A 12,257-nucleotide genomic window follows, 5' to 3' on the forward strand; every position below is an offset into this window, starting at 1 on the left:
ATTTAAATTTATGAAAAAAATTTGTTGAATAAACTGAAGTTATGGATGTTTATGTAATTTTGATTTGAACCTTTATTTTCGTATTGTACTGTCACATAAGTCATGACTTCATTTTTATTTGTTATTTTGTTTTTCCATTTATTTCGTTTAGATATAAGATAGAGATCAGCCAAAGAGATAATATATATACTCAGCAGTATTTCAGTTTTCATTCTTTATACTAGGTCCAAACCCTATGTACATAGCTATTTATAAATGCGGACACAGTTCAATAAAAACACAGTGCACTATCTTTTTTGAACTTCTTTACCTTATTAATGAATTTTTTTTAAGTTAAAGTGAAATTTAAGATTTGATAGTTTATTTTCTATATTTTAAAGTGAACATTTTTTATTGTGGAACGTAGGAATGAATTGTTTGAAATTATTCTAACTTAATTAGATGCTAATCCCGACATATATATAATACTTAAAAAAAAAATTTGTGGTCCAAGTTGTTATCTGAAAAGTCTAAGATGATGGATTTTGTATCTTGTTATTCACATCTAAAAGAGCTTATTCAAACACGAGAAACTTATGCATTCCTCAAAGAATATCAAATGTCTTAGATTTTGATTTGAGTGAGGCCTGAACGATTTCATTATTTTAGGTTAGGACAAATGTAGTCGTGGTACACGAGTAGCTTCTAGCTATCATTTTGGACGCGTATATAAATTGGATGGTGATGATGGGATAGAATTAATGAATTAGTTATAGTCCATATGCATGTAATAAAGTAAAGACAATAGGGAAAAGAGTACCACCCATATTCCAACTTAGCTTGCTTCCTTCCATCGTTCTCTCTCTTCTATAGGCAAATTTACAGATGGAATCACCTTACACTTTAATATCAATTATGTGCTCGCTATATTTCTTGTTTTGCAGCTGTAGACCACCTATTGTGAAAAAAATCTCCACATTTGTTATTTCAAATTTAAATATGTTATTACAAGGTGGGGAAGCACTAAAAATGGAAATTGGTGTACTACAATGGATTATGATATATTAACAACTTTTCCTAACAACTTTTTGATAATAAATTATATGTTATTATTTTATTATTTTATTGGTATGTTTAAATTTATTTTCAAAAGAATATTTGAAACAGATCAATGGATGTTGTAGAAAAGTTGTAAAAAAAATGTTAAAAAAATATTTTTCCACTACAATATTGTTAAGATGTTATGAATTAGTACAAGACTAAAAGTGAATTATAACAAAGAAAATGTTTTTTTAACAACTTTTTTTGATAACTTTTTTACAATAGTTTATATGGTAGCTCGTGATTTGTCTGTTTCAAATATACGAACCAATAAAATAGTGACACATAGTCTATTGTCAAAAAGCTGTTAAGAAAAGTTATTAATATATTATAATCCTTTTCACAAATAGAGATGAAACTTTTGGAATGGAAAGAAAGAAAAGTAAAAATTATTTTTGACAACTTTTTCGTAATAGTCTATATGATAGTTCGTGATTCGTCTGAACGAACTAATAAAACAGTGACACATAATCTGTTGTCAAAAAGTTGTTAATATATCATAATTCTTATCACAAATAGGGATGAAACTTCTAGAACGAAAGAAACTGGAAGTAAAATTTATTTTTGCACAGATATTAAATTGATATTCCTACTGTGTTCTTAATGATTCCAGTTAAAACTAATGAGAGAAAGGAATAGGGGCGAAAATCAATTGTAGATTCTAATGTCCTTCTTCAGAATTTCTAAAAAGGTTGAAAGAAAATTGATTTAAATGCATAGTGCTTTTGTAGGTAAAGGACAAGAAAGTAGGAAGAATGATTCATAGTGATGGAAAAATATTTGTAAGTCGAAAGAGTTTGGGAGAGTAGGAATAAAAAACATGCTATTTTAACGACATACTACTAGGAAAATGATGTATACAGGGACTTGTTGCTATCAAGTGTCGTCTAGTTCAATATAGTTTTCGAACACACTGCTTTAGGTTTTCACCACGAGAAGTTTATTCAATTAATGACAATACAAATATTAATGTTTCTTCCTTTTTCTGATTGTGTTTTTCTTTAGAATCATTGTCTAATATTTATATTCTGTATTTTTTTTTTCTTTCTTACTTGATGGTATATATGTAATCCTTGTACGTATTATTTCTTTACTTATAAAAGAATATACAATATTTTAACTACAGATGGAATTTAGCATATACAAGCGTATGACATTAAATTATAAATTTATATGAATTTATGTATTTTAACTCTTTTCATTTATTAAGTTTTTAACTACCGTATACGGCCAGTTGGATATTAAAATATTCATGCTTGAACAAATTTCTACAATTTTTAAAAAACACGACACATCCATTTATGTGGAGGGTGTTCTAGAATTCTCAAACAAATCTTTGAATTTCATTTATCTGAAGTGAGAGATGGTTCGTAGGAGTAAAAATGAATAATTATAGGTGTTGATTAGAAAATCAAACACACAAATATAATAATTTATTTTTTCTTAAAATTTTAACATTTGTTTTCCTAATCCAGGCGAATTGCACTTTATTTAATAAGAACACGAGTTTAGAATTACTGCTGTCGTTTTAATTGTATCTTTAAAATAATTGATTTTAATATATTAAAAATACTTTTAATATATTTTAAAATATTGAAATTAATATTTATCAATATATTTTAAAGATACAATAAATACACAATACCAAAAATAAATTAAAAAATACAAATTTTAAAAATAAATATTGTAGATTCATAAATAGGAGGAGATTTGAAGTGTTAAAAGCATGTGATGGACTTCACCGACCCAATCATGTGTGCCATCAATCATCTTGAAAGGCAGGATAGTTAAGCAACGCTGTCACGCACCAAATTGAAATCGTGTTTTGTTAGAATAATACCATATACCATACCAACTTCTTACGGTATTAAATATAAAGTATTTATTGCCAATATAAATTGGAAATAAAGGATGATGCCTAAAATTTATTCAGTAATATTTTTAATAATAATAAATGCGATAAATAGAAAATAGAAGAAATAATTAAGAAAGGCATGGATATATGTACCTGAAGCCATGGGTGGATAGCTGTCCAAAAAAGTACTAATTGCCTTTAAGGCATTCTGCAGATATTAGAACTCCAAGTTAATTGATTCATCTTTTTCATCACACAGATAATTTTTTCATTTTTAAAAATTATTAGAAAATTAAAATCAAAATCATCATTGTATTAAAATAGACCGACATACAAAATCTAAATAATGCTCGTATTGTCACAACATAATTTTTTTTTTATAAACTCTAACAAATGAAAGTAAGTACAGAAAAGGGGAAAAAAAATGAGAAGCTCTAATGAAAATCATAAAAATTTGATTGAATTATGCTATTACTCAGTGAATATCATGACTTTCTTCTAAAAATAATAATTTAAGTTTAAAAATTCTTTAACTATATGTTGAAAACATATTAACTAAAGTAATTGAAATAAATATAAATATAATATAAAAGCAATACTTGTGTTAAAAGAAATGAAATATCGAATGAGGAAGATACCAGTACTAGTTCACCCGGTTTTATTGGAAGTTCCTCCAAGCCTGTTATCTTGCTGCAAATAGCTACACTCAATTATACATGCCTTTTATAAGAAAAATGAAATACAGAGAACAAATATCAGGATTTACCTAATAACCAATCTTCCTTCAACTTCTTTAAACCAAAAGAATCTGCATCCTTTTGAGAAGGGTAGCTTCTTTTTCTCCTTTCCCCACTCTGTAAAAAAGTTAATCTCAGTTTTACAATGTACATTACCAATTTCAAAATGGTAAATCATTTGTAGGAAAACTGTGTCTGGATTTAGCCCACCCGCTGTTTATGACGAACATGTTGGGCCACACAAACCCAAAGTATTTTTGGATATTGTTAGAGATGTTGATTGAAAGTTAAAGAAGTAAGTCCATTATTACTAAATACACCCCATACTAATAATTAAAAGATTAAAATGTGTTCTCTCACCACATTACATCACCACTGTTGCAGCAGCAGCAGAAGAGGATAATTTCATATGTATTCTGTAAAACTTATTTCAGAAAACTAATTTCCAAGAATATCACATACAACTTGTTCTAAAAATCCTAAGATAACAATTTCAGAAAACTTATTTTAAAACAGATTTGACGAAGAATATTTTAAAAATTATGGGGATGTAGTTAAAAATTGTAGGAGTGAAAGAAGAAAAAGAAGGAAAAGAAGTGAGATACCCAAGTGCCAAAAGACCGTAGCCATGAGTTTGGCCTCTTTGGTATCTTTGAGATGGACATCTTCCACATTGATATCTCGCACAGCAATTTTTATATTTGGACCCATCGCTTCCATAACGCTCTCCAAGAACTTCATCACATTCTCCTAAATGAAAAGCAATGCAGGAAGTAATTCACCAAATACATGACAGCATGAAATGCACATTAATTATCGGAAGAGAAAATGTTGAAACTAACCTGGCCTTTGTAGGGACTGTAGAAGAGGTAGTCCTGGTACTCACAATCATCCGAAATCAATTCCTGCATTTCCTCCATGTTTTTATCATTGAAGGCACGGTGGAAATCTTTGACAGCGCTCTCTATAACTGAACGTGGCACCAACTCACCACTTTCCCCTACCCCGACTTTCCATTTTTCACTTGGCTGTTTCCGTAACCCTATTTTGGGCCTCTTTTCTCCCACCAATGTCAATGGAAACAACGCAGCCTTCAAACAATTACTCTTCTTCCTGTTGTTTATTTGAGCAATGTATAGTCGTCCGTCACTCATCTTAATTTTTGAGCTTATGCAAGTTCCTAATGTGGCAGACATTTGGGGTAGTGATGCCATGACCTAGCAAAACGAATTTCGAAATTCAAACAACGTATCGGTTATTTCATTATTCCAGTTACTTCCCAAGTGGTCTTTGAATCTAACCACTGTCCATATCTTTCCATTTAAGAAAGGAATGGATGCTTTTGTTTTTTCAAGTAATTACCCAAGTTCCACATCGTACATATCCTTTTCGTTACATTATAGTAACTTTTATTATTTTTAATTCACATGTTATATCCATTTAACTTATTATCAACTAAACTTAAATCAGAGTTGGTCAGAAAAGTTAATTGACGTTTTGAGTTATATCATAGAAGAAGGTGTGATTTAATTGAGGCGATTGAGATTATTAACGTAGTCGTTTAGATGCATACTAAGTGTATTGTGATAGATAGACATAGAAAGACATAAGTGACTAAATGGTTAGATTTATGTTAACATTTGTGATTGGAAGATTATACATGTGAAAGGGCACAGAAATTATTGTTGTGGCAGATAATGCAACGACAAGCAAGGGTCCCTCAATCATAAATTATGATCTCACATCACAAGAATGTTTGCTTTCCTATTTTCCATTCTTCATTTAATGTAGCTTTGCTTCTTCTCTACCTTCATTTTTCGGAAACTAAAGCCTTCACTCAATTAATTAGTTCAAATGCTACAGACAAAAAGTTTTTCTTTGCATGACCCTTCGGCAAAGCAGCAAGCACACACATGCATGATGGGATATCTTAACCGTTGTATTATTCTCTTTCTTCCTCATTTGAAATATCTGCCCTTCCACACGCACTCATTAATCATTACTATACATATCAACACTTTCTACATCTACATAATTAAAAATTGAATATATATGTTCTTTTTCAATTATCACATCTTCCTTAAATTTGTTCTATAATATTGATATAGTATATATTTTTTTTTTTAAATAACACATGATTTTGTTTGCGTATATATATATATATATATATATATATATATATATATATATATATATATATATATATATATATATATATATATATATATATATATATATAATTAAAGTATAGCTATTTTTAAAAAGTAATTGCAAAGTAATTACTTTTTATGTGTATATATATATATATATATATATATATATATATATATATATATATATATATATATATATATATATATATATATATATATATAATTGCAAAGTAATTGTATAAAAAGGAAAAATTCTTACAATTTTATTAAAGGAACCAATTTATCTCTGTTAGTTTTCTCCAAACACAATTATTTCGCTACGTAATTCTAAGATACACTGATAAGAAATAATATATACTTATTATGTCAATTTTATTTTGAACTTACATAACAAATTTCACATTTATTACCAAAATATCATTTTACCACTTTTTATGATAGGTGGACTGCACCCATTATAATAAAACTTATTATTATTTTCTATTTTTGTACTATTGTTAACATGATGGAAGATAACACGAATTATGAAAGTTTAGATACTAAAATGACTAAGTTTTTAGGATATTAGATACATTTAATATATAGTAAATAAAATAATATGACTAAACCATTAAAGTGAAAACTTATCTCAAAAATGGTATAAGAAGAATACATTACTAAGTTTAACACAACTAAAACATTTCAAGATTACTAAAAACTATTTTTCTCTAAATTAACATGATGAGCATAAGCATAACATAAACATAAACACCTTAAACATAAATTTTTCTAATTTTTTTTAAAATATCTTTTAAAATATTCTTGTTTAGACCATGTGATAGTTTCTATTTTAAGTAAATTTGAAAGGAAGTTATAAAATTTTAATATTTGCAAATGAAATAATTTTGTTTGAAGCTTTCTTTATAAAATTTGGGGAAAAGATACATTCATATTTGATCCTAGACTAAATAGATTTTTCTTCTTTAGGTTTTTCCAAAATTTAAGTTCGAATTCTTTTTAAGAAGGAAACATGCTGAGTGAAGGAATAAAAATATCTCATGCAAAACTATTACTAGTTGTAGTATAGAATTTCTTTATTTTAAATCCTAGAATATGTTTCTTTGAACTTTAATTATAATTTAGGACTTTAAATTGTAAAAAATTAAAGCATTGTCAATTGAGGTAAAAAAGTATATGAATTTCAACCAAAAAAACACGTACTCTAATAAGTGGAGCATGAAAAGTGTACAGCAAAGCATGAAACATGTCACACTTAGACATGCTAATGAAAGAGATATTCCGAACTCTTGTCATCGTTGGGTTCCATGTTAGAGAGGAAAGTAACATATTTTTAATTTTCAAATTTTGTAACAAAACTTAACTTTTTTTAGATGATTTTTTATATTTTATTGTGACATCCAATAGTAAAATATTCTAAGCCCTTTGATTTTGAGATGTCTTTCTTCTTTTAACATTATTTTCTTAATGGATAGAACTTTTTATTTTTTAATTGTGAGCTTGTCGAGTCATTATATTTATCTTCTAGTCTTATATTTCATAAATTTAAGTAATTTTGTTTTATATTGTCTTGAATATAATTCAACTGACATGTTTTTCATCTTACATAACTCATTGAATTTTAATTTTAATTTAGGCTATTTGTCTTCATGTTGGATCTAGATGAGTCATCTTAATTTTCAATAGAGTTTAACTCATCTCAACTTTCGATCAAAGTCAACTTATTTCGATCTTCGATTAGAGTCGACTCAACTCATCTTGACCTTTCTCCAAGATCAACCTATCTCGACTAGTGTAGGCTGGTTTAACTCTACCTTTAGCTCGACCTGATTTTCGATTCGGGTAGCCTCGGCTCGACCTCAGATCCGGACAGACTTGGCTCGACCTTGATAACGGTTAATTTTACGTGTCTTTGTGTGAATATTTTGTGAATAAATCAACTCCTTCATAGCTTTTACCTTGTTTTATCCTCAAGTTTAGTGTGTTTTCTAGCTTTCTTGTGTTTTATTTAGTATATGTTTGTTTTTACCTCTAATCTCTTTGTTTGAGTGTGAAATAAATGAATAGGAAGCAATTCTAGTGGAGGAAAACAAGCAAGAACTCAAGGGAACATGTTTTTGGACAATAAAAGATCAATTTAAAGCAAATACCCATGTTGGAAGCATTTGGAATAGCACAAGAACTTGCATTTTATAATGTTGTCAAAACTGCTTGTAGCTGAGCGGCAACTGAGCTATATGTCTCTAGAATGTTGTAGCTGGGGTGCAGTTGAGGTGCACCTGAGCTACCAGTCTCTGGATTGCTAGCGCTAGGGTGCAGTTGGGGTGCAGCTGAGCGCTCTGTCATTAGAATTATGCCGCTGGGGTGCAGCTGAGTGCCCTGCTCTCTGGAATGCTGCAGTTGGGGTGCAGCTGAGCGGTGGTGACGCTGATGTGTCAAAATGAGTTATTTAAACATGAGTCTCACAATTTTTTGGGCATTCTTCTCCTCCTACACTTCATTCTTCACCTAGAGAGATTGGGAAAGGCCATTGGAGGCTATTTGGGGAGTTGGGAAGTTCTCCCACTCCTCCTTGGGTCTTCAAGCTTCATCAATGGTGATTTTGCCCCTTTGGATTGAGGAAAAAGATGGGTAACAAATTGGAGATGGAGATGCGAAGGGGAGGCGCAAATGGAGCATGGAGCAGCTACCAAGAACCTTGGGAAAGGCTGTGCATCTTCTCTTTGGTTCCAATTTCTTCCCTATCTCTTCAATTTTTTAGAACCCTAAGTTCTCCACCATGGAGGGCTTTTCCTATTTGTTGAGATTAGTTGTAAAACATGGAATTCTTATGTATTTTGTGATGTTAATGCTATATGCTTTTCCAATTCATGTTAGTATTCAATTTCTATGCTTAATGCTTGCTTTGGATTGATCACCCATGCATGAATTGTGGTTCTTGATGTATTGAGAAATATGAATTGAACCTAGAACTGAAATTGAAAACCTATTGGATGGAATTGAGATGTTTGTGAATGCATGAGAATGAAATGGATAAATTCTAGTCTTGACAAATTGTAAATATACTATGTTAAATTTTTTGCATACCAACTGTTTGATAAAATACCCAAAAGAGTTTCTTGTGTTATTTTGTGCACTTTGATGTCTAATTGAGTTATAAAAGGAAGAATTGTCATGTGTTGCACAAGTCCCTTGGGAGAGAATGATATTTATCACTTGCTACGCTGCGACCGGTGAACTTGTCGTTGGTTTGCAGCAAACAGACCTCTAATCAAGGCCATTCATTTCAACCTTTGCCCAGGATCGACTCGTTCGACTTTTGGTGTAGGCTGGCTCAACTCTACCTTTTGTGTGAACTCACTCATATTTACTTCATCTGAACTAAGTCAACTCGACTTTTCATTTTAGGTCGACTCAACTTTGTTCTTCGTCTTGAGTTGACTTGTTTGTTGGGTACAAACAAAGTCTCACATCGGATAAAATATGAAATACACATGAGTTTATATACACATAAGATACATCCCTTAGTAAGAGGTCTTTTGGAGTGATACCAAAAGCAAATCCGTGAGGGCTTAGCCCAAAGCGGACAATATCTTACTAGTGTGGAGATCTATGGATATGAGTGTATATTGAACATACACAATGTTTGGTATCAGAGCTTGGTAGAAGAACCATAACCCTTTGTTTGAGGGGAGGATGTTGGGTACAAACAAAGTCCCACATCAGATAAAATATGAAATACACATGGGTTTATATACACATAAGATACATCCCTTAGTAAGAGGCATTTTGGAGTGGTACCAAAAGCAAATTCGTGAGAGCTTAGCCCAAAGTGGACAATATCTTACTAGTGTGGAGATATATGGATATGTGTGTATATTGAACATACACAACATTGTCTCGGTTCTTTAGTTTGCACCGAGTCATCTCAACCTTCACATTTGGCCAACTTGGCTCAGTTCTTCGATTTGGGCTACTAGTTTTGACCTTTGGTCCAGGATCTTTGGCCTGACCTTCGATCTTGGCTGACTCGTCTCAATTCTTCTATTCTAGTCGATTTAACTTAACCTTTGACCATATCCCACTCAAGTTGATTCTTCAATTGGAGTTTACTCGACTTTATTATTTGGCCCAGGCCAACTCAATTCAATTCTTTGGTTCGGGCTGACTTAGCTTCACCTTTTGTCTCAAGTTGACTTGTCTTGATCTTCGACCTAGATTGACTCATCTCAACATTTGGTCTGGGCTAAATTATCTCGACCTTTAGTTCGAGCAAACTCAGCTTGACTTTTGGTCTTAACCAACTCGTCTTGGCCTTCGGTCCGAGCAAACACGTCTCAACCTTCAATTTAAATTGATTTGACTTGTCCTTTAGCCCGACACATTCAACTCTTCCTTGATTGATTTGGCTTAACCTTCGTCTTGAGCCAACTCAATTCAATCTTCGACCTGAGTCAACTTTATTCAACCTTAAACCTATAATAACTTGGTTTGACCTAGTTCTCAATTACAATGACTTAACTTAAATGTATCTTAATTTTAGATTTTTAAAATTCAAAAAATATCTATTCAAAAAAATCTTATTCAAATCCAATTAAGTGGACTAAATGTAAAATCCAAATATAAATTTAGATTTGAAATATTAAAGTATTGAATTATTATGGATTAAATTGTACCGTCTTATATCTCATTAACTCAGATATTTCTTTCTTAAAAAAAATTAAACCGAATAAAAAGAGTTCTTGATAAATTTAAATCATATTTATTAAGCAAAACTTTATTTATCATAGCTTATTCCCGGCGAGAGTGACTTACCTGTGACTGTATTCAATGTACACTATTAAGATTATTATATATTCTGTTCACTTCTTATTTTTTGGTTGAAGAATTTTGTCCTTTTCTTTTTTTATAAGTCTGTTTGTAAAGTTTAACATTCATTGAGCAAATTGAGAGAGGTAAGAATGATATGATTTCCAATTATATTCTAAGAAAGGTATGAAAGAAGTGAAGGATTAAAGGAAGAGTTAGAAGAAGTAATTGCAAACAAAAAACAATTATTGTAGAAATTAGTCAGTAATCGCTAGTTGTTGTGGTTAGGGAATCATTTGTCCCCACCTTCCAAATCCCAGCTTATCCTAACCCTAAGGCCCACATGATCCCTAAACAGATACCAACTTATTTTCATCCCCAAATCACTCCACATCTCCTTAAGTCCTCTGTTACTCAAATATCATTTTCTGTCCTTCAATCTTTTCTCTCTGTCTGCTTTCTTCACATTCAAGTTCTCTTTGCTGTTTCTCAACAATTATTTCCCAACATATCACACACACTTAAGACAACCTCACCTATAATAATTTACTATTATTCATATTCATTATCTCAACTCCACCCTTCTCTTAGACCAATCAAGATAATACAAATAATTTACTATTATTCATTTTCATCACAAATTTATCTCATTACTAGCATAGGCTATTGTTAAAGGAACAATTGTATGTGAAGAGCTGGATTCACATCACACTGTTAGTTGGATTTAGAAGAATGTTTGTGTTAGAAAAAAAAAGGCATTCATACAATGTATCTATATCTTCCTTTGGGAAAGTCCTCTGCTGACTTTCATGATAAGGAACAACTTTATTAAATAGAAGATGATTTTGAGATCTCTCCATGCAGGTATAACAGAAAAGGTTGTAGTTATGTTACTTCTTCTACCACTTCTTAATTACTTTTGTGTTCCTCATTTTCTATTAGGTGAAGCTACTCCATCTTGATACTTGGATTCTTGTGTCGAATTAGATGAACCATCATTGTGGTGACTTGGTAAATTCACAGCAACTCTTGTCACTTGCACCTAAAAGAAAAGGAGAAGAATCGAAAATAGAACTTCTGTCATGTCATTCAAATGCGTCTGAGCAGTTTCTTATCACTGTCTGCTAGTTACCTTTACATATATATATATATATATGAAGGAGAGCGATATACCTGTTGGAAGAGTAAGACTTACACATATTAAAGTTAATTTCTCTGTTCATATAAATTTGACAAATCCAAAAACTGATGTTGTTCTGATAACTTCTATGTCAAAGTTTGTATGTATACTATTTCAGAGTTTGTATTATAGATGATATTTAATTATAATAGAAACTATAATTACTTTTTTTAATAAATTTCTTTAATTGTTAAACATGTACTTAACTTTCTTATATTTTTAATAAAATCACACTCACTTTATTTATTTTATTTAAGAAATATAATATTAACTAAAATTTAAGTAAAAAAATAAAGTTAAAGTTTTAATGTATAAAAATTAGATTATTTTTTTTGTAAACATAAATATTTTTTTTTATAAATATTATATTAAAAATTTAAGTGAGGTAGATATCATTTATTAAAAAACAGTGAAGGATATGTCTTTTGATATAATTTCAGAGGAGG

General features: G+C 30.4%; 1 protein-coding gene across 1 annotated transcript; it reads right to left on the minus strand.

Annotated features, from left to right (window-relative positions):
• Positions 1 to 2,679: 2,679 nt before the first annotated feature.
• On the minus strand, positions 2,680 to 4,924 carry LOC124845590 (uncharacterized). The gene is made up of 6 exons (XM_047322707.2): positions 4,515 to 4,924; positions 4,278 to 4,422; positions 3,702 to 3,789; positions 3,574 to 3,625; positions 3,089 to 3,143; positions 2,680 to 2,877 (listed from the first exon to the last, which is right to left on the minus strand). Exons 1-6 carry the CDS (start codon positions 4,884 to 4,886, stop codon positions 2,843 to 2,845), a joined length of 747 nt encoding a protein of 248 aa, XP_047178663.2. The 5' UTR covers positions 4,887 to 4,924; the 3' UTR covers positions 2,680 to 2,842.
• Between the last annotated feature and the right edge of the window lie 7,333 nt (positions 4,925 to 12,257).

The sequence above is a fragment of the Vigna umbellata genome, chromosome 2 (genome assembly GCF_029865625.1).
Source record: "Vigna umbellata cultivar VRB3 chromosome 2, Vumbellata_1.0, whole genome shotgun sequence".
Lineage (NCBI taxonomy): Eukaryota > Viridiplantae > Streptophyta > Magnoliopsida > Fabales > Fabaceae > Vigna > Vigna umbellata.

Bases quoted from the DNA above. Each gene is read 5' to 3' on its own strand.
- LOC124845590 (XM_047322707.2), bottom strand. From the start codon at position 4,886: ATGGCATCACTACCCCAAATGTCTGCCACATTAGGAACTTGCATAAGC. The intron at 3,626-3,701 runs GTAAATCCTGAT...AGCTATTTGCAG, and splicing joins GAAGGAAGATTGGTTATTAG to CAAGATAACAGGCTTGGAGG. The intron at 3,144-3,573 runs GTATCTTCCTCA...TAATATCTGCAG, and splicing joins AACCGGGTGAACTAGTACTG to AATGCCTTAAAGGCAATTAG.